Raw genomic sequence first — 21,448 nt, 5'->3', positions numbered from 1 at the left:
TTTTTTAAAGTATACTACAAATGGGAGTAAAATATTTCATTGAATTACCTAGAAAGTAACATTGAAAGATTAAAAAGCATTTATGGAAAGCATTTTGTTTCTGTATGGGTAAATGTTGGACAATGGTTCTTTAAATATCAGTAGTGATGCTGTAGCTCTGCTCTGTGCATCTTCCGCAAGGCATGAAGTAAATTATTTAGCTTTTGATTTACAGAACTTCTGTAAATATTACATCTTTTCCAGAACTTTCTGGAAAACTATGGAGTTGGAAAGGCATCCAGTATTGCCTCAGCTAGAGCCTGATATTTTTATATACATGTATGTGTGTCATACACTTAGGATTATTATTTATATAATAGTTTGAATCTAATGAATGCTGAAAGGTTTCTTGAGTAATGACTTTGTTTTCAAGCAGGTCTTGGTTTCAGTATTGCTGGTGGTGTAGGAAATCAGCATATACCTGGAGACAACAGCATCTATGTAACCAAAATCATTGAAGGCGGGGCAGCACATAAAGATGGCAAACTTCAGATTGGAGACAAACTTTTAGCTGTAAGTAAAAGCTGCATAATTTTTTTATGGTCATTCACTTTTAGTCCCAGTAAGGGCCCAAGTTAAGTTGCTTGCTGGTAGAGTGTTATTTCATAGAAATTAGTGAAAAAAAAAATAAATTGATATTGCCAGGAAATCAATGATAAAAATTAAATCTGCAGCACCATCTCATCAGGAAATCTGAAATCTGTTCCTCAGTCCAATGTTTCATGCAAACCTTGTATTAATCAGCATGTTTATTTCGGATGCCTGTTATTATTTTTCTGGGATCTGAGTGATGGAATTGTAAACCAGCATACAATGGGATTGTTTCCTCAAAAGAGAAGAATGGAAAGGAACTCCATGTACTGGTGGCTGGCCAGACTGTAGTGAAACTACCGCTTATATTGGATTTCAGTATTTGTAATGCTTTTGCGTGGCTTTTTTTACGCTTAAAGTACTTCAAAGTTGAATTTTCTATGCATAAAGTAAAAATAATTTTCGAAATTCTTAAATTCCATCAGCAAATCTAGTTGTCCAGCTAGAAAAATGAGATCCAGAGCCAGGAATTTCTGAATTGTAAATTCTCATAAGGTGTAATTGCCCCACCCTCCTGCTTCTACCAGGCAAGTAGCTGCTTCTGTAAGAGCTCTGAGTACATCAGAGTACATGATAGCAGAATGCGTACTCTGTTTCTCTTCAAACAGTAAGAAACTGACTCTAAATGTTTAGTCCAGAGTTTCCCATCTGTTAATAGGCTTTTTGGGTAAGTTTGTCACTTACAAATACAGAGCTGGGAAAACTGAAGCTACTTAAAAATTAAGAATCCTGGGATTATCCCTTTATATAAAATCGTAGAATCATAGAATGGTTTGTGTTGGACGGAACCTTAAAGACAATCTGGTTCCAACTCCCCTGCCCTGGGCAGGGATACCTTGCACTCGATCTGGTTGCTTGAAGTCTCATTCAGCCTGGCCTTGAATCTAAAGAAACTGCTTCTTCTAAGAATCTTATCTAAAGAATCCTGCTTTTTTAAGTATTAGGAATGAGATCTTGGTTTTACAGTGGATAGTTCTGTGAAATCAACTCAAGACATGGGCAAATCCTTACATGAGAATTGGGAGGAAAAAAGAGAGAAAGAATATATTATGTTTACTAGTAGTTGCACAATAAATATACATAGGAATAAATATACAAATATAGGAATTTAAATCTGTTTTGTTTTTTTTTTTAAATCAATAAGAGGCTTTTAGAAAATACCTATGGAAAGAATATACTTAAGCAGTAGAGTTTTTCCTCCAGAAATAACAATTGACAAGACCTGATTGTTTTTACACAGTATATAAAGTTAAGTAATCAAACAGAGGAAAGTGGTTTTGGTCCTTCAGGCTCAGTGCAATACAATCCTTATTTCCAGTGTTGCCTGGAATTATCTGCAGAAGTTACTTCCCTCTTCAAAATATGGAGGAGAGGGTCAGCAACTCAATTTACTAACTCTTTATATGAGATACTAATTGTTAAAGGATTTTAATTTTTTTATTAAACTGAAGTGCTAGTATTTTGCCTTAATAGCAATAGTTTAAAAAAAGTCTGTTGCCTGTAAAGTTAAACCAGTTGTTCTTACTTGGCATGGTCTTCTCCAGTTTTGACCACTACTTTTTACCTCTTGGAAGAATTTGTTGTCCCATTATAATATCTAGAACTTATGTAATGACAAGATCCTGTGGGAATTTTTCTTTCTAGAAGAAACCTTCTGCTTAATGCTTGCTATAACATACTGTGTGAGAGCTGGGATTATGCATGCCTATGGCATTTTGAGTTCCAAAGTCGTGCCTTCCTTACAGTGTTACAGTCAATATAATTTATTATAATATTTTGAGGAAAGACTTGTCTTTCTTATACTTCACAGCACTATAAAGCATCTCTTATATAACTTTTATGTAACCATTTATGTCCGTAGCTCATGAATCCTAATAAAGACTCTCAATACTGGAGTGCTCCAGCAGCTTTCAGTGAGTGTCCTATGAAAATGTGGATTTTTCTGTGTTGAGAATTGGTTAATATTTTTCTCTGTAGGTGAACAGTGTTTGCTTAGAAGAAGTTACTCATGAAGAAGCAGTGACTGCCTTAAAAAACACATCTGACTTTGTTTATCTGAAAGTTGCAAAACCCACCAGCATGTTCATGAATGACAGTTATGCCCCTCCTGACATCACAAACTGTAAGTTCACCTTATCTTTGTGATTTAATTATTTTTTCTTTCAAGTCTTTAACATACCCCATTTTTAGTATTTTAACAGTTTCAAACTTTTTAAAATATACAGTGTGAAAATCTGATATAAGAGAGATGATTAATCAGGAAAATTGTATGCTGAACAGAATAACATCCTGTAGCTTCTGTACTGAAGAGACAGCAGCGAGGGTCTTAGTGTGTTTTCTGACTGATGTGGCCTAGTCCTAGTGACTCAGTGTTTCTGATCACTTGCAAAAATTTGAATATAAGATACTGTTTCTTCAAGAGGGATGTTACAATTTAGTGTTTGGAGAAGGCGATGAGAATGATATAACTGTATATTTCTGAGACTGAATAGGTGGACTTTCTGGATGACCAGTTTTACTCGTCACCTAAAATGGTTCTGGGGGAGAGTTATTTTAGGGTTTTTTCTTTCTGCTGTTAGGTATGAGTAATTGATATGTAGCACTGATATGTTCAGATACTACTTCATATGAAAAACAGCTTTGACTGAAAAGCCACTGATGTAATCTAAAACAGTATGTAAAGAACAACAAACAACAGTACAGCACAACAAAGGGCTGAAGTACCTTATAAGTCCGTTATTGATTGGCAATAGCTACAGTATCTGGAAATCTATTTGTAAGCTTGTTGAATTACAATTTGGAGCTAATTAGGTTTTATGTCTTCACAGTCTTATTAAAAGGATGCTCTTGAGGGCTCCATTCTTTGACATAAAAATAATTTTCAGCCTTCACGTATTCATCCCTAGTTTTATACTCATATATATGGTTGAGAGTGGACATTTTCCCTTATGGTATCTAGTTTGTCCAATAATTCAGCCTTTCTCATTGTTTCCTTGGAAGATGGGCTTCTTTTTCTCTCTCCATCATAACTGACCTCTTCACGTGTTTCACCTCAAATTCAGATTTTCTGGAGCAGAGGTAACCTGGTTTGTACGTAGTGTTCCTGGTAGTGTTGCAGTAGTGCAATTACACTGCCGTGGATGGTGATGTGGCAAACGTAGAAGTATCTTATCTATTACTACTATGTCTTGACTCAGTCATTGGAATATTTACTGTATGAATCTTTTGTGGGAGCAAAGGCAAAGCCTCAAGAAAGTTTGGGGAGAGGAAGGTAGAGAAGGAGCTGGTTGCTGATGATTTGCCCAATTCTAATACCTCAATGATACCCTGATATTGGGAAAAGTTGTACTTATTAACGCTTGCTCAGTGCCCCTGATTATTAAAAAAACAGCTTGGAATAAGGCTTAAATGGAAATGAGCAAAGCATTATAGCAGCTCAGAGAGCCTCTTTTGGGAGGAAAACTGAACTGAAACTGTTCAGTTTGTGTGGGTGGAGGAAGGAACCTGTAGTAGGATTTGACAAACCTACTCCTTTACTAGACCACCGTAAAGGAATGGTTGAATATAAAAGTAGATTCTCATTTTAAATTTGTATGTGCTTTGATACTGTTTGTTAAATGATACTTTGATCTTAAGAAGACTGTCTGTAGGCTCAAAAAGTTAAGAACAGAGATACCAAACTCAGCGTGGCTGATTCTTGGTACCGTAGTTCAGTAGGTAGCTGAGATCAGACTGATGAGAGTCTTATTTGAAGCAGCAGTTGTATTTCCTCTTTGACTACAAATTGGTGTTCTTCTTTGTGTGATTATTTTGGTTTTAAATTCACATTATCTGTGTCAATATGTACTTTTAAAGGAATATTTGCTCTAGCAGTATTCATAGGAGCATGCTGCAGGCCCTCTTCTCATGCGGCGAATTAATTTCTCTCAAGCGGTGGATAAGCTGGAGACTCCATTAATTGAAGTTAATTGCATCATAACATAGAGCCATATATCCTGTCCTTTGTGAAGTGGCGCTTCTGTCCACTGAGAAGTGAAAAGCCAATCTCCTGATCTGTCATGCCCCTCAAGCTCCAACAGTGGCTTTTGGGTCTGCTGAAGCATTTTGAAAAAATCACACAAGATTTTTCAGATTCCAGGTGTCTATCTGTCTTCTGTCCTTCAGGGACCTTTGACAAGGTTTGTGGGCTGAAGTGCTGTCTGTACTTCGGAGTACATTTTCTGGGCTTTGTTTCATTTAGCTGCAGTTTAAACCTTCAGTTCTCTGTCTGAAGTTGCTCTGTGTTTTTAATGTTGTTTCTGGTAGACTTTCATCAGCTTTTAAGCAAAGAACATTCTTCTGCAAAGTGCTGGGTCCTTTGATAAAACTTCAGTCTGTTTCTTTTCCTTGCAACAGGAAACTCTTTCCTACCCAAGGCTTCGTATGATTCTCTCTTTGTTGATCAAAGTGCAGCTGTTACTGCAGCTGGCATGGGGACTCTGGGTCTACTGCCTGAATTTTGCACACAAAATAGATCCAAAGGCTGTTTTGAGACATATATTTGCAGTTCTCCTTTGTATTTGTGTCCAGCAGAATCTTTTTACCCAGGTTCTTAGGATTTCAGGCCCATCATAAAAGAGATGGAAGATTTACTATTCCTTTCACTACTGAATCTCTTAAATCTGCACAGAGGCTGCCTATGGATGTGTCCATTACAAATGATTTTAATATAGAAACCTTGTCTGCTACCTGACTATACGTGTAGATGACTCACTGCCTAGAACTCCCTTTGGGGATCTTTTTTTTTGTTTGTGTGGGGTTTTTTAAAACATTTTATCAGGAGCGCGGTGCACAGTAGTTACTTGCTTGGTATCTGTACTGTCTGTAGAACATGCAGTAGATTGCTCACTATGCTACCTTTTGTGAACATGGTGGTTCATTCAAAAGTCCACAAAACACCAAATTCAGAATTTGGTTGTCTTTAAGACTTTCTTTCTGGAACTGCTCCTGTTTAGTTATAGGGCTTCCTCCCTTTCCCTGGTGATGAGGATTTAAAATGCAGAGCTAAGGATACTGAAGAACTGTTTGAAAACTGGGTTCACAAATTTCAGTATCTAGGTTTTCTGCAAAATCTGTTTTATTTTAGAACTCCTATAGTAAGAGTACGAGCCACACAATAGTACGGTCTTGTCAGGTGGTCTGATGGCACAGAAGAATGAGACAAAGTAAGTTATCATCTGTATAGATAATTAAATAATTTTATGTTTGATATTTCTTTGGGGTTAGTGTCTTTGAATTGAGGGACATTTGATCAATAAGTTCCTGAAATTCTGATTTATGACGGTGTTTATGGAGAAGTGTACAGATCCTGCCAACATTGTGTACCTGAGGCTGAAAATTGACCTCCGTCACTTGATATTTATCAGAGCAAGTGAATGGCTTACGGCTGCCCATGGGGGAAGTTAATGTTGAAAATCTTGTTAAAGAAGAGTTTGGGCTGGCTGAGACCAGAGCATTTAGCAGGGAATTAATGTGGAAAAAATAGCTCATGGTTGTGTACTGTAGCTCTGGAGACTGGTATATGTATGGATGACGAAAGCTTGGCCACAGCCCTGGACAGTCTGGAACAGTTGATTGCTCTGCCTGTTTCTGTTGCTTCAGCGATATTTATCTTTTAACCCTTAAGGTGTGGATTGCTAGTTTAAACACTTTACTGTGATCTCCATTTTCTGTCTGAAGAAGAATGCAGTTATCAAAGAGTGTTCTTTCTGAGCACATTGCCACCTGAGTACTGTTCTCCTGTGTGGCATCCAGTCTCTGAGACACTGAAAGACGAGAACTTCCAGTATAGGAAACATGCGGTTGTTAAATGCAGAGGAACAGCAGCACTGTAGGTGGGATAGTCCTGTGGACTGATGCCACCCAGCTGGCTAGCACCATTGGCAGCTAAACTGATTTGTGTGTTTGGTAATCATAGCTATTAGTCTTCTGTAGTAGGTCATGTGTCTGTAGGGAATGTAAACTGCCTTGGTAATCTATGTAGAAATGTTGGTCATTAAATGGTTCCCAGGAACAAATTTTCAGTAACTTGTTGGTATAAGTGCTTTTACAGTTATTCAGTTTAAATAGTGCTAAGAAGGCCTAGAACTTGCTATTTAAAAAAAACCCGTTACCTGTACAGTGTAGAATATCAGAGTCAAAAAAAGCATCTATGCAGTTTTTGAGAGACAGAACTAGCTTCCTAGACAGACCTCCTTTGGAGACATTATTAATGGTGCATTTTTGACTCCTAGTCAATGTTAAACTATTTTTCTGTTGTGTGTGTGTGCATTGGTACAGTATTTCCTCCCTGCGCTGAGACATAAAATACTGGAGGGAATAATCAGTTTCCTCACTAGAGACATAAGTGCCTTGTCATTCCTTAAATGGCATAAATACAGGAAGAGGGGAACATGCTGTAACAGTAAATGACAGTACAATGTTAATTTTATTTCTTATTTTGGAGATTGTACTTGTGATTAACGTCCTCATTTTTCAGATAAGAGGGAAATAGTAGGAGATCTTAAATTTTCTTTTTGTGTAGAACTGTGTTAGGTCAAGGCAGGGCTGGATTTGGAAATGGAATTTCTCCTTAAGAGTCTTTGACTTTTCCTGTCAAAGCAAGTTCATTTTATGCGTGTCATTTTCGGTTCATCCAAAACACAGTTCCTTTATCAGTTACATCAGTAATAATATTTACTTGGAAAAAGACGTTTAGAACGGATTTAGAATTCAGAAAATGATGTCTTGCCTTTTATTTCCATCATGTTTCTCCTGAATATTCTTCAGGTATAATCTCCAGCTAAAACAGTTTTAGGAAAGGTGCAGGCACATTCTTTTTTGCTGGAACTCCATAGAGAGCCTTTTTATGCCTTGTGAATTTGCTTCCAGAGCACTGAGAATACTAGCTTTAAGGAAGGACCTGACTTTTCTAAGCAAGTAGTGTATGGAGAACTTTATAAATGATGTAGGTAGTGCTGATGTGGAGCAGTCCACCGGTGTGAAGTAATAAGCTGTTACATTGCTTGATAGCCGACTTTTAGTTACGTGGTGAAAACATACAAATTAAAAAAAATAAGAATATATGACAGTATTAGATGGTATGGATGTTTCTGAACATGATGTAGTTAAAAGCTTTAGGAACCTTAAAAACAATCAAATGAAAAGTACTGTAAGTCCATGAACACAGAATTTATTATGAAAAATCTAATTACTTCCTATAAAGTATGTGCTGTTATAGCTGCCACTGACTTGTTAAATGTAGTTTTAACTTCATTTCGTGAAATTAGAAGATTTAATGCATGAACAGAATGTACAGAGCTGCTATGCTGTGCTACAGTTGTTCAGGTTTTTTTTAATCAAAACCCACTTTCCACTAGTTGGAAAAGAGCTCATAAAGTCTGCGTTCCATTTTTTTGTGCTTTACCTGTAAAATTTTGAGGGAAAAAATAAAATATCTATATATACAGTACCCATTTTTAAAAGTATCACCGTAAACAAAAAGTTATGTGCAGTGGCAGGGAAATATACTGTTGTATTACAATACATATGTTTTTTTCCATTGAAAAGTAAATATCGCCATGTGGTTTGGTAATTATTGTGAAAATCTGTTGCCAAAACTCCAGTGTGGCTAAAAACCAAGCTTTGAAATTGACAGTCTGTCAATTCACTGTCCAAATCTGTTACCCCTGCATACAAGCTACTACTGCCAGGGCAGAGGGAACTAAGCAGTGGGATGTATGGTCTTCGAATCCTTGCAGGGAGCAGAGGGGTGAAGGTGCAATGTACGTGTCTTACAGCTGTTCTAAAAAAAGGTCTGTGGAGTCATGCGTCTCGAACAACCCCTAATTATTAGAGAATTCTCAAATATGAACACCTTTGTTGATCATTTGTTTTTAGCAAAAGCAGCTTCATGACGTCTACAGCAAAGAGAACACTAACTTGAGGAAGCTTCCTTATGGCTGTTGTAGAAGGGGACAGGCTACCACTGGCACTCAGCTTCTGAATGTTGCTGAAACCACTTGTGAATCCGGAGTTGCAATTTCCAAAAGTTCTGCACAGTCCCAGACTAGAGCATGCAATTCGCTGAGGGCCAATGTGTTTGAAAAACATGCTTAATTACTTAAAAGCTAGTACTTTTAAACTGCCTAAGGTGTTAATAGTGGATTTTAATCCTTGCTGAAACACATTCTAGAAAACTGAAAGAACTCTAATGCTGTGACAAATCTATCATATAAAAATACTCTTGATGAAGTTTATATATGATCCAAGGGTTCTGCCAGTGGTTTAACAAGAAAAACAAAAAAGGAGAGTACACAGGTCGCTTCTGAGATCTCTGTCAATGTCTATTCAGTTTAAAAGCTTTGGGTTTACTGTAAATTCTCAAATGTCAGGCACATCAGATACAGCAAGTGAATAAGAGCAAAGAGTCTGGCAACTTCAGTGATGTTGAATCTGTGAAGTGCCCCCCCTCCCTGTTTAAGCCTCAAAGCTTGAAGCACCTACACCAGGAAAAAAATCTGAATTGCAGAATATAATTTTTAATAGGAGACAGTGGGTAAGACTGCGCCTGGTGAATGGACACTTAAAATTGATGTGCCTAACTTGGAAATATAGTGCACCCTCTTAATGATTTATTGGAACAACTCTCCTGGAATTTTAGAATATTTTCCATCAATTGTAATCGTTAAGATGCTAAATTTTTCTAGTATGTGTGTTGTGGTTGAGGTAAAATATATGCCCTTCATGCACAGGATTCATGGCCTGTTATGCAAAAGGTTAGACTAAATCCTTTTAATGCTCTTTTCTAGTTTTAAGCAGTGAACCTGCGAATAAGGCAACTGACCCTTGCACTGCAGTTGAATTTTTTTGCACTAGCTTGTGTATTCCTCTCAATAAATTGATTCCACTTACCTTGAAGAATAGGAGGTGGAATAATCCTACTTCTGTTTTCTGATGTATGGTGTTGGCTCAGCACATACTAGCATCACTGCCAGCACCTGTGCTATTAAAGATGGTTTTGTTCAGTGTCCATGACATGTGACACCCCTCCCTGTTCAGGCCTGGTATCGGAGTGGCCTGGAGTGTTCTGGAGGTGCAGGGTGCTCCACATCGGAGCATTGAAAAGAAAGAGGCAGGCAGCTTGACGATTTGGAAGAAGTGTAATGTTAATGTCTTTTTCACTGGTACTGTGACATAGTGATTTTAAGAAACTAAAATTCTTAGTTGACTTCAGTCAAGTTAAAGACAAATTTAAAAAACAGATAAATCTTCAGACTGTCCTCATGGGCTTCAGCTCTCCCCAGTGTCTGTTTCTAAAACAGGTTTTTTTTGAGGCACAATCAAACTGAAAGATTTGCTTACTGACTTAAAATGTGAGGAGACTGGGGAATGTGTTGATGTGACAGAATATTTTAGAACGGTGATATTTATAATGTATCATTTGAACTGTTATATTTTGGTTTTAGAAGAGGTCACTCCTTATAATACTTTGTTTCAGTTCCTCCAGCTCTTTTTCCTTTTTGCCTTAATGCTTTTTTTTCCCCCCCTCTTTGAAGCTTATTCTCAGCCGGTGGATAACCATATCACTCCATCTGCCTACTTGGGACAGTCCCTGCCCCCAGCATCACCAGGGCGATATTCACCAATTCCCAAGGGAATGCTTGGGGATGATGAGATTACCAGGTAATGGATAACCAAAGCTTCATGTCAAATTAGTTAACCAGCTTATAAGGTGTGTTTGTGGGCAAAATACTAGTGAATACTATATTTTATTTCAAGAAATAAACGTTAGTTTCTTAACACTTGTAAACATTGTTGAAGGAGTAAACTAGATATATTTATATACAAACACACACATGTATACACATGTTTTATTAGCCAAAGTGCTCCATGAGTTGACTGAGCTTTTTAGGATGGTAGTATAAGCAGACTAGAGATTATTCCTTATTTTAAAGCCAGCAATGTTTTTTCTTTTATTTTTTCTTTTGTTTTTTACAGACAAGGCTTTGTTTTGATGGATTTGTAAATCCAGAAAGGCTAGAGAGCTCTTAATCCTTTCTCATTAACAAACCATTCATTCCTTCACTGATTCAGTAGATAACATTAATCTTCTGTTCATCATTGCTGGTAAAGGGAAGCTCTTCTTATTTTGTTACCTTTCTGTTCTGGAAGTATAGGGATGCTATACTGCATTTTCAGTATGTTGCTGCTGAATTCTGTATCCCACCATCATCTGATGTGGATAATGTCACTGAGATTCTAAGGCAGGGTCCACCCAGGATTGAAAATTAAGTGGTATAATAAGTTGGAGAATTAATTTTAGTGTATTGGAAGGTAGGCTATATTTGTAGTTATTCTAAAGTTGGGGTTAGGTGGACATATAAGCCAAAGTTATTTTGTCCTGCTGATAGCATTGCTGAACTTACAGTTTTATAGCTTTCCTTTAAAATTACTGTAAAAGGAAGTGTTTGGATTTCTTCTGAAATGCAAGGGCTATTTGGAGAAGGCTTATGGTGATTTTTCTTTAAATTCCCTTCCCATCTTCCACTTCCTCCATCCCAAAAAGAGGTTTAGAAATTTTGAGTCATCCTGTAAAGTATACTACATATTTATGTTCTTCTCTAACTGCAGCATTTTTGTTTAGGTATTAGTGTGATCCAGAGTAATATACATAGGTTTTCACAATGTCATTTGTTTGTAATAAAATAGTACTATGAAAAATAGTTGATGGGGGTGAAATCTAGTAATTTGACACTAAGTTGATTTAAGAGCTAGTGCAAAAGATGAGCGATTTTTAAAGATTGGACTAGATTATATTTTTTGTTTGTTTTAGGAAAATGCAGCTTAGTTTATCCTATAAATTAATAATTAATGTCTCCAAATACTTAAGAATGTCCACTAATTGTTCTTTAGTGCTCTCTAGTGATTTTTCAAATGCAGTGCACAGTTGCTCTGCTTTATTAGAAATGTCTGTATCTGAAATCAGTTATGCTTTTCTTGTCAGGTAGCAGATTCGTAGATTTTTGGAAGGAGTGTTTCTGCATTATGAATTGACTGGCCTTGTCTTAACTTGATCAGTATTTCTTCTTTCTTCTCCTCCAAGTCAGAAGGGGATCCTGTAAAAAGAATGCAGCAACTAGGTTTAAATTAAACATTTTCAATTGCAGTTGCTGCAAAGAAGTTGCAAATGTATTTGAGAATACCATAAATTCTGATTTTTTTTTAAAAGGGCTTATGCATACTTCTTCAATTGTTCTTTCCTATATTTATTGCTTGACCAGCTGAGGTGAAATTAAAGCAGTAAGGACATATTTTTCATTATTGATGTTTCCATTAGAATTTGTTCTTTAAGTTTCAGAAGGGGAAAGTAGTATTTTGTTGCTTGCTATTACCATTAGATAGAATAAGACTGTGAGCCATATTGAGGTTCTTGAACAATATGGAAAGTGTCAAGTGATGACATTTAGTGCTGAATAGGACTGTAGCATAACACGAATTTAGAATACATACATACTAAAGAATTGTTCAGTTCACCTAACAACAGGGAGGGGATTTTGTGTTGCATCTAGAAGAGGAATTGAAAGCATACAAACAAGAGAAGCTATTATTTGAAAGCCTAAGATTTGAGGAGGAGGACCAGGGGATGTGCGAGGTGGGATACATGAGATTGTTGCCTTAAGAAATGTGTAACTTTTGATACCTAAATTTTCAAAACTGTTTCTCTTAGAAAACTTAGCTTTTTTAATTGCTTATTTTACTCATGTCTAGTGACCAAGATTTCTTATCCCTTTCTTTCATTCAGGGAGCCTCGAAAGGTCATCCTGCATCGAGGATCAACAGGTCTTGGTTTCAACATTGTTGGAGGAGAAGATGGAGAAGGAATTTTCATCTCTTTCATCCTTGCAGGAGGGCCAGCTGACCTGAGTGGAGAGCTTAGGAAAGGAGATCGTATAATTTCTGTAGGATTCCTTGCTTCTTTTATTTAAAAAACAACAACAATTTCCCCCTCCCTGCATATTAATGCTAGTTAATGATTTATATGCAAAAAATATCATTAACTGAGCTAAATTTGAGACAATGGAGCAGATGCCAATATAATTCCAAAGCATCTTTGAGGACTTTAGTCTTCCTCAGTTTCTCATCTGTAACCTGATTAAAATAGCACTTTCCTGTCTCAGAGGTATTCAGTGACAACATTCATTGAAGTCATTAACTTCATCTGGTAGCTGAGGGCTGTGTGTGTCTAAATTGAAAGAATGCAGGCTTCAGAAATAAGCCTTCTAATGAGATGGAGACACTTGGCAGTAGTGTCTAAAATTGGGTACTTTATTTCCTGGAGTAACTGATAAACTTCCCAGTAGTCTTCCCCCCTATCGAAGGGCTTTTTCTATATGAGTACTGAAGGTCATGAAGATTTTGTATGTTTCTTTGTGAAATAATTTATGAAGAATCATTTATTTGGACAATTACATTGTAATTTGATAGTTCTTTAAGCGGAATGTTTTCCTCTTAAGTTTTGGCTCTGCTGTCACTAAAATGCTCATATTAAAGTGCATCTTTATTTTAGTTTGAAGTATGAAAAAAGCTTTGGTCTAAAATGTGACACACACATTTCTGCTTCAGTTTTTTTCTGACACTATTTTTAAATCTGCTGCATTGAAAACAAGGCTAGACCCATGGAGGGTGTGGTCTGTCACTGGGTGTTAAAAGTGATGGTCTATAGGCATGCTGTGTCTATGGAGATCCTTGAAGCCCTGTTGCTGAAAGGTGAGGTGAACTATCACAGAAAGGAACATTGTCCGTGTCTCCTTAAAAAGAAAGAAAAAGATCTTAAAAAAAAAAAAAGAAAATAGACCTATCGAATACAAATTCATTAAGTGATATACTGTAATGATTACAGTATTTCTTAACAGAGGGTTTATGCAAGAATTTATTGACTTTGGATTTCAGTAGGGATCAGTAATCTTTGTTAGTATTAACTGGCTTGTAATATTGGAAACAGGGAAAATTCACATGACATGGGAAACTAGTTTGTGTCCAGTTAATTTTTGTTTCACAAGTCTGTGTTCTGTGATGATAAACACAAACATTTATTTTGATAAAGAGCTTTTTTTGTGTTACTTGTAGGTAAATGGAGTAGATCTAAAAGCAGCAACCCATGAACAGGCAGCAGCAGCCCTCAAGAACGCAGGCCAAGCCGTAACTATTGTAGCTCAGTACCGTCCAGAAGGTAAGGGTTGCCTTATACGTTCAGGTTCACTTCTGCAATTTGAAAGTCAAAGATAATCTACAATGTCCTCCCACCCCATCTAAGCTCTCTTTTGAGGAGAGGAGAAACAAATAATGCTGTGTTGAACATACCTTTAAACATAATTGCACGTGACCAGATAGGAATACATGCAAGTCTTGGTGCCATGGCTTGATATGTTTCTTGCCTGATCATATTCAGAATTTCAATTTCTTCAGTAAATGTTAGCACTGTCATAACATGAATATTAAGCCAGTAACCAGAATTTAGGAGAAATACCACGTTCTTACTTCTGTATTTTACAATTGTCTTCACCCTTTAATGAGGTGGTTTCGTTTTCTGTAGTCGTAGGAGGATAAAAGACTAATTCCTTCTCTGTTGTGTTGATTCAGATAACCTAAGGAGACCATCAGGTTTTTATTCCTCTGTTTCATACTGAACTGGTATTTCTGTTTATCCAGGAATTTGTTCTGGTCCAGATGCTGATTAACAATTGTTGTGTGTTGTGCAGAAGCCAAATAATACTACTACACCACAATACACATATTTGTCCTCTTGTATTTCTACAGCACATTTCAAATACCTGTGTCTATTTGTGACTTTAAAAATTCAGTAGTCTAAAATTATATGCTTACCTTGAGTCTGTAAACCTGTATATTATTGTTTATAGACATAATAAGACTTTTTTGGTGTCTTATTATGAACTGTGATGATAACAGCTTTCTCCAATTTTGCTAAATTGGATGGTCCATCCCTAAATCATCCTTGCAGTGGCTTGTCTGTTTAAACCTTTCCTTTAACAGTACCGACAAGGGCTAAGTGTAGGTGTTTATCAGGACTGGACATTGGGCAGGACTGCTGTCTTAATCTGAAATTGTGAAATAGCTGACTGCAGCTCACTTTTCTTCACTATTTATTTCTAATATTCTCTCATGTTTCTTTTATCCTGTCCTCCCCAAGTCTTTGAAACATTAGCTTTCACATTCCCCTCACCCGCCACCTGCATCAACATCTTATACTTCCAGTGACCCAGGAACTCTGTCAGTAATAGGCCAACTGATTTGTTTGTTTCTGGTTCATGGTCAAATCCCTGCAGCCAGCCCACATTGTCAGTGACTATAGCTGTCTTGAGAAGGTGTACATCCTGTTCACATGTTGAATCTGTAGATTACTCTGTTCCAGGATTCATTTTCTAGAAGTGTTCTCTCTGAGACTTTCTTTTAGAAAGAAGACTAAGGTCAGCATTGGTTCTGGAATATTTGCTTTGGTTTTGTGTCAGAATTGTCAAATATTTCTGTTGATGCACATTTGACCTATCCTCTGCTTAGCTGTTCAGTGTTGTAACAGATGGGTCAAATTCTTACATTTTCTTGCTCCTTGCATAGGCATCCCTCACCTTAGTGAGAAATAAAACTTGTGCTTTTATTTGTCCATGAATTGTTCTTTTGAGCATCTGGACACTTTTTTGTTCAAAGCATTCTTGGTCACTATTTATTCTGCCAGGAAGATAGGTTGTGATGTTGTTCCTAATAGCAGAACAAATGTTTCTCTGGTAGAATATATCCCAGGACACAAGCACTTGTCCTTTTCCTTGCCAAAAAATATATCCAGACTTAATGCAAAAGCAGCAGTTTTTCAGTCCTCTCTTTATGGGATTCAGGCTTTTAAAAAATAAAAGAATGTCTTCATAATCTGAAAAAATCAGAAATCTCTTTTCCTTTTAGAATATGAGAACTAAGCATTTTGAATGGTTCCTGCTCTTTCTGCATTGGAAATAACAGCTTTCTTCATTACCACTTGTCCAGGTAGATAACTTACTTTCTTGAAACATGTACTGAGGTGCTTGACTGATGGGATTTTGAGTCATTGCACAGAGATTTGCCCAGAGCAACATACACTGCCTCTTAGAAATTTCTCCATGACTGTCACTTTTAGACTTCAAACCTAGGGCTGCACTCATTCCTTCATGATTACTGAAGCATTCAGAACAAGACTGCATGCAGTTGAGCTGTATTGAGAATGCAGTTCTCAAAGAATTATAGGGCCCATTTGAGAGGAGGCATGTGGGAGATGTTACTTGAATTACCCTAGATTATGGTCAGACATCTGAGACATTAATCAAAGAAAGGATTTTTTTTTTTTCTTAAGATGTGTGGTCTGCATGACTTTCTTTCTGAAATAGTGCTTAAAATCTCCATTCACAGTGAAGATGTTGATACCATGTTAGGGCTTACTCTACCCTTTTGAAGTATGCCATGAAGGAAAAGTGTAACTAGTAGATTGAGATCCATTGTACTCTGGAGGCCAAGTATGAATTGACACATGACCAACGTACCTCAGAGGGTTCTAGTTACTAATGTCTGATTTTGTTTGACATCTCTGCTTGCCTTTTTCTTACTCTTCATAAAAAGAGGCTGAATGGAACTCCAGCTGTCAGCTTCTTTCAGGTCTAGTGTGGGGGGTAAGTTGGATCAGATACTCACTGTTCATATCTTAGAGATTAGTAAAGAGAATATTTCCTTAAAGGTTGCAGTTTGTTTATTATCATAGGAAAGCAGTCTGAGATTTGACTTTCCAAATAGAAAATATCATCCATGTGACTGAGTGAACTTGATAAAAGTTCGTATGTTCTTTGATCATCTTCATATTTCCTAAGTTATGGCTGTGGACAGTCTTCTTTTCCCCTCACTTGGTGCATTTAAGTTGGGAAACTTTATATATATATATATATATGTGTGTGTGTGTGTACAAATATGTCAATATAATTATTTCCACTTTTGTTTATGCCATTCAAAAAAGGTTAAAAACTATTAAACTGAAGAGTTCATAAAATCATTGTTCGTCATTGCTGTTTCTCAAATGTCTTCGTAAAGATGAAGAGCATCAGTTATAACTGCTTGTACTGCATATGTATTTTTTTTTTTACTTGTAAATCCAGCAGGATTTTGTAAAAGATGCTGACAGCTAGGACAGATCAAGGAGATTCTAGACATCCATCAGGGTTCATTGTAACTGGGTAAATAGATTCAGTATGATAGGAGCATTTGGACACTTGGGACCAGCTCACTTCCCTCCCTGTAATTGTATATGACAGTTTGTGTGTTCATAGTTGTGGTGGGGAATGCTAATTCATGTTTTTAGGTCTTACCGCATTAGCTCTATCAGAAATTCCCCATTTGTCTTTCTCCTTAGCCTTTTGGGAAAAGAGGATTTTGCAAGCAGTTCTTTCATAGAAAATCCTGAGTAGGCTATAGAAAAATTAATCTTTAGAAAATTCCTATAATGGGAATGATTGAATTTTCCATATCTGTCTCTTCAAATCCATGGTTTATCAAACACTAGTTACTGGACTCGGACTGGGCTAATATGGCTCAATGATACTGCTTTTTTTTGTATCTGGGCTCAAATTACATAACTGCTGACTTTTTTTCCCTTAAATCTCCAAAGTGTTCCTTGGTTATAGAATTGGGTGAAAACAGATGTAATCTCATTCCTAAAAATATCCTTCTGGGCACTCATGTAGTTTCCAGCAGTGTTCAGTAAATTTGAGAGATGCCTTACAAAATTTTCTTATTATACTGAATCAAATTTCAGCAATTTACCAGCATTCTTTGGGATAGTTAAAAGCCAAATAGGGAATGTGAAGGTATTCTCCTATTTACAAAAGTGACTCATGCATCAGGGACCACTTCTGTAGTACCATGACTGTAGTCAGTCAGCTTACGCTTTCTCCTTGTAGGTTCCATGCCTTATCTTGCAACTTCCCTACGAGGTACCTTTGTAAGCTGTTGAGTCACCTATTGGATTGTACTGTTACATACTTCTGTGGAACATACACGCACACGTAGGTGTATACAAAATTCTGTAGAGATCAGTGGATGGGGCTGGATGCTGCAGAGGAGGGGCCCATGGTAGGAGAATAGCAGAGAATGGCAGGGGGGTTGGAACTCGATGATCTTTAAGGTGCTTGCCAACCCTGACCATTCTGTGATTCTATGATAAGTTTGGGAAATGGGAATTATCCTGTAGAAGTGTAGTGGGGAAGTCAGGATGTTGTTCTCATTTTCCTCTTCTTTTGGAAGCTTTTTCGTATTCCCCTAGCTGTACTACAAATTTCTGTTTCCTTGCAAGATATCATCATGAATAAAAAGGGATTTTTGCTTTACCATGAGTTCCACTGGATGCAAACTACCATGACCTGCAGCAGTTTCAAAGTGATTTTGCTCCAGTACACAAAAGCATTTTGATGAGCCATTTTCATTTGTAGAGGCTTCTGAGCCATTTCATTTTCCTGGCTCTGCAGACACACCTCAGTGCCACACTACTGTTTCCCTTCTTTGGGTTTTCTACAGCTGTAGGGTGGCAAGGAAAAACTGTGATATTACTGTGAAAGAATAAGAGGAAGCTCTAGGTGAATTGTATGTGTGTATCTCCCGGGAGTGGGGATTCAGAGATGGTCAGAAGTATGATCACACTACATAGCTGGAATGCAGCAGCATGAGAGTCTCAGTGCTTGAGGGGAATGTAGTGAGGAGAGGAGCAGCAAGGGGGAAGCGTAGGACTGTCTAGAGGTGTAAAGCCCTTAGAGGGCTCTCTCCTCATTTCACATTGATGTTTCCATTGTTATGTCCATTCAAATTAAAAGGTCATCTGAAACATTCTTGTGTGTTTTGAAGATGACATAATAATAGCATTACCTCAAAATTCAGAATGTCTGGAAGGTTAGATTTTGCCATTCTGAAAAGGTATGAGGTGCCAGTAGGCTACCATAACGGTATTATAGCTTAAGTGCATTTAAGTGTTTAAAAATAAGAAGAATAGCCAAGGAAATACATTAAAAGTATGAAAATATATTTGGGTGAAATTGGATAGAAAATAATTTTTTGGATTAAACATTTTTTTCTAATTATATTCTACTAGATCAGAACCAGGCAAATAAGTATATGTATAACGATACCTGCAATTACATACATGTAAACTGTGAAGCCTGCTCTTGGAGGGCCTTGAAAAAGAAAGCGGGCAAAGTGTATTGGCATCACAGTCATTCCTTGGTCACCTGACCTTTCCCCCAAAACAGGAGCAAAATTCAGATAATCCTGTCATGACAGAAAAGTGTGGCAGCACTTTGTTTTCCAGGGATCCTCCTGACATACAAAAAAAATTTTATAATTTTAACTAGTACAGCAGTCTTTTTTTCATGTGAGTTATCAACTGTCTGTTATTTAGAATTTAAGAATCTATGTTAGTCTTCTCTTTGTAGTGCAGCTGGTCAAGTCTGTCTCTATATATCCACTTCTTTTCTGGAAGAGCAGTAAGATGGTTAAGTGATCAGATTAGCCCCATGTTCTTAGGTGACCGGGTGGATAAGTGTAAGATTAGGAGAATGTGGAGCCAAAAGCTCAAGAGAAGATTTCAAGGTATTTTTTGTAAAACCTCTGCTTCTGAACTTATATTGTTCGTATAGGTAGTTAATGCACATTTTAATTTCACCTTTATTAAAGGAAATAAGTGATTCTCCATTGCAAAAGGTTTCTGTTTGTGACATTTCATCTATGCACTGTTTTTTAGTGGCATTTGAAACAGAATAACTAAGCTCTGGGAAATGGTAGCACTTTCATGCATATAAGCTAGGATTATTTTCTGAGCATTAGTCTTGAAATATATTGTAAATCTTCTGTTTGTAAAAGTCCAGCTGGAGTAGCAGAAAACCAATAATGCTTTTGCAAAATTTAGTTTTCAGTATTTGTTTTTGTATCAACAGGATGAGTTTCCCTTGCTTTAAGACATGGGTTGTCTTAACCAAAGGTGATTTAAAAGATCATAATAGGAAAAAATCTTAAAAAATAATTGAAAAAATAAGTTTACCCTGTTTTGGGGCACGTGGTCTCTAGTCTTCCAAATTTTTGTTCCTGCTTGTTTTGTACCTGGTTCTACTCATCTGCAAGTAATCCAGATTGGTCAATTAAAGTACCATTAAAATTAGGCCCATTAAGATTAGAAGGCGGCTTCTGCTATATATAGTCCTGCTAGATGCTATAAGGCGGCTTACACATGTTTTAATCCTTTAAACCCTCATTCCTCCCCTTTAATATAATAAATACAATTGTTTGTATTTCTTTAAGAGCTGTTCAGCCTTTTACGCATTGTGAATGCATGGTAAATGTTCATCAACCTTTTTGGTGAATTCACTTCAGCAGTGACTGGACCTAGTCTCTTTCTGAGTTTTGCAGGCTCTGCAGGAGGTGTTCTTAACTAAATACAAATGCAATTTTTCTAATCTATTTTGAAATTCCGTGGCCTAGTCTTTCAAGTGCTTAGTGAGGTACAAACTTATTACTCATTAGAGTGCATGAAAGTCACCAATAGAATGTGGAATGCATTGTGGTCTCTCTCAGGTCTTTTTAATATAAATCAACAAGCAAAGCAATATCTCCTCAAGAATGACTTAGGGTGTTTTTGTTGTGGTCTATACATGTTAATGGGTAACCTCTTTGCTAGTGTTTTTGAGTGGTTGTACTGAACGTGCTACACTCCACAACCTCCTCAGCCAACTGAAATTTATACTACAGCCTGTAACAAGAAAAGATGTGCAAAACATGAGTGGTGTTCATCAAATACAGTATAGGTAATCAATGGATGGCAGTAGTACATGACAACTCATCAATACACCTTCAGTCACCTACATATTCTGACAGTTTTGCCTCACAAGGTTAGAAGTGAAAACAAGTGGAAGGTCAATACAAGATCAGTGTGATGGTGGCTATCCTAACTTACTGCCAGGCTCTGTTTCTCAGTTCATTTGGGGGCACCATGAAAAGAAAAATTGATTATTCTGAGAGTGGAGAAAAGCATATAAATCAGTAGTTACATAAAACTGTCAGCAGTCCTGCTTTGACAGATCCAATGGGTCCTGCTTAAGTAGGGCTTTGCACAGACAGATGGGAAGAGGGAAGCGAGGAACATACTTCTCTAATTAAAGCGAACTTTTTCAGTTCTTCGTGGGTTCAGAATTTGTAAGAATCTCTGCTTCTCTGAATCTGTGCTGCCATCTGTTCCCTGCACACACATCCATGCTGCCATGAATTGCTTTTCTTTCTCTGTTGCTTGCTGAATTTTCCATCCCTTTTTGTAGTCTTCTGTTCTTTTGCCCCTTTTACTAGAACATGTGTTCCAGACCAAATTAATTTTCATTGTGGCCTCTTTTTTCTCTTCCCCTGCCTTTATAGACTATTCTCCATGTATCTGTGTGGGTCACTGGCCTCTTGTTGCCCACCAGACAGGTAATCCAGGAGACTTTCAGTGCTCAGACCCTTTCTCTGAAGTTTTCTGTTAACGTAAAAATTGTAATTGAAAACATTACAGTCTTCTACATAAAATCACTTTAGGAGCTCAGGAGCAGAGGAATCTGTCAGGATTTCCTAATCTTTCCCCCATTCCTTTTTGCTTATTGCTGCGCAATACATGCAGACATAAAATAGAGCAGATTTGCTCTAGTTTTGCACCATCTGCTTATCCAATATAATTTTAAAGTTTAAACTTGATCCCAGATGT

At 37.1% G+C, this 21,448-nt stretch overlaps 1 protein-coding gene across 1 annotated transcript in view; it reads left to right on the top strand.

Moving 5' to 3' along the window:
- The first annotated feature begins 419 nt into the window (after positions 1-419).
- Positions 420-21,448, top strand: part of LOC104464082 (disks large homolog 1) — a 55,753-nt gene continuing 34,724 nt past the window's right edge. Inside the window, exons 1-5 of the mRNA XM_010076684.1 lie at positions 420-552; positions 2,608-2,752; positions 10,206-10,332; positions 12,452-12,608; positions 13,777-13,879. Coding sequence (XP_010074986.1) covers positions 2,710-2,752; positions 10,206-10,332; positions 12,452-12,608; positions 13,777-13,879 — 430 coding nt within the window. The 5' untranslated portion in view covers positions 420-552; positions 2,608-2,709. The remainder of the gene's footprint in view (positions 553-2,607; positions 2,753-10,205; positions 10,333-12,451; positions 12,609-13,776; positions 13,880-21,448) is intronic.

The sequence above is a fragment of the Pterocles gutturalis genome, unplaced genomic scaffold, assembly GCF_000699245.1.
Source record: "Pterocles gutturalis isolate BGI_N339 unplaced genomic scaffold, ASM69924v1 scaffold49713, whole genome shotgun sequence".
Taxonomy (NCBI): Eukaryota; Metazoa; Chordata; class Aves; order Pterocliformes; family Pteroclidae; genus Pterocles; species Pterocles gutturalis.
Note: the sequence above shows the minus strand (reverse complement) of the source record. Positions and strands in the feature narration are given on the sequence as shown.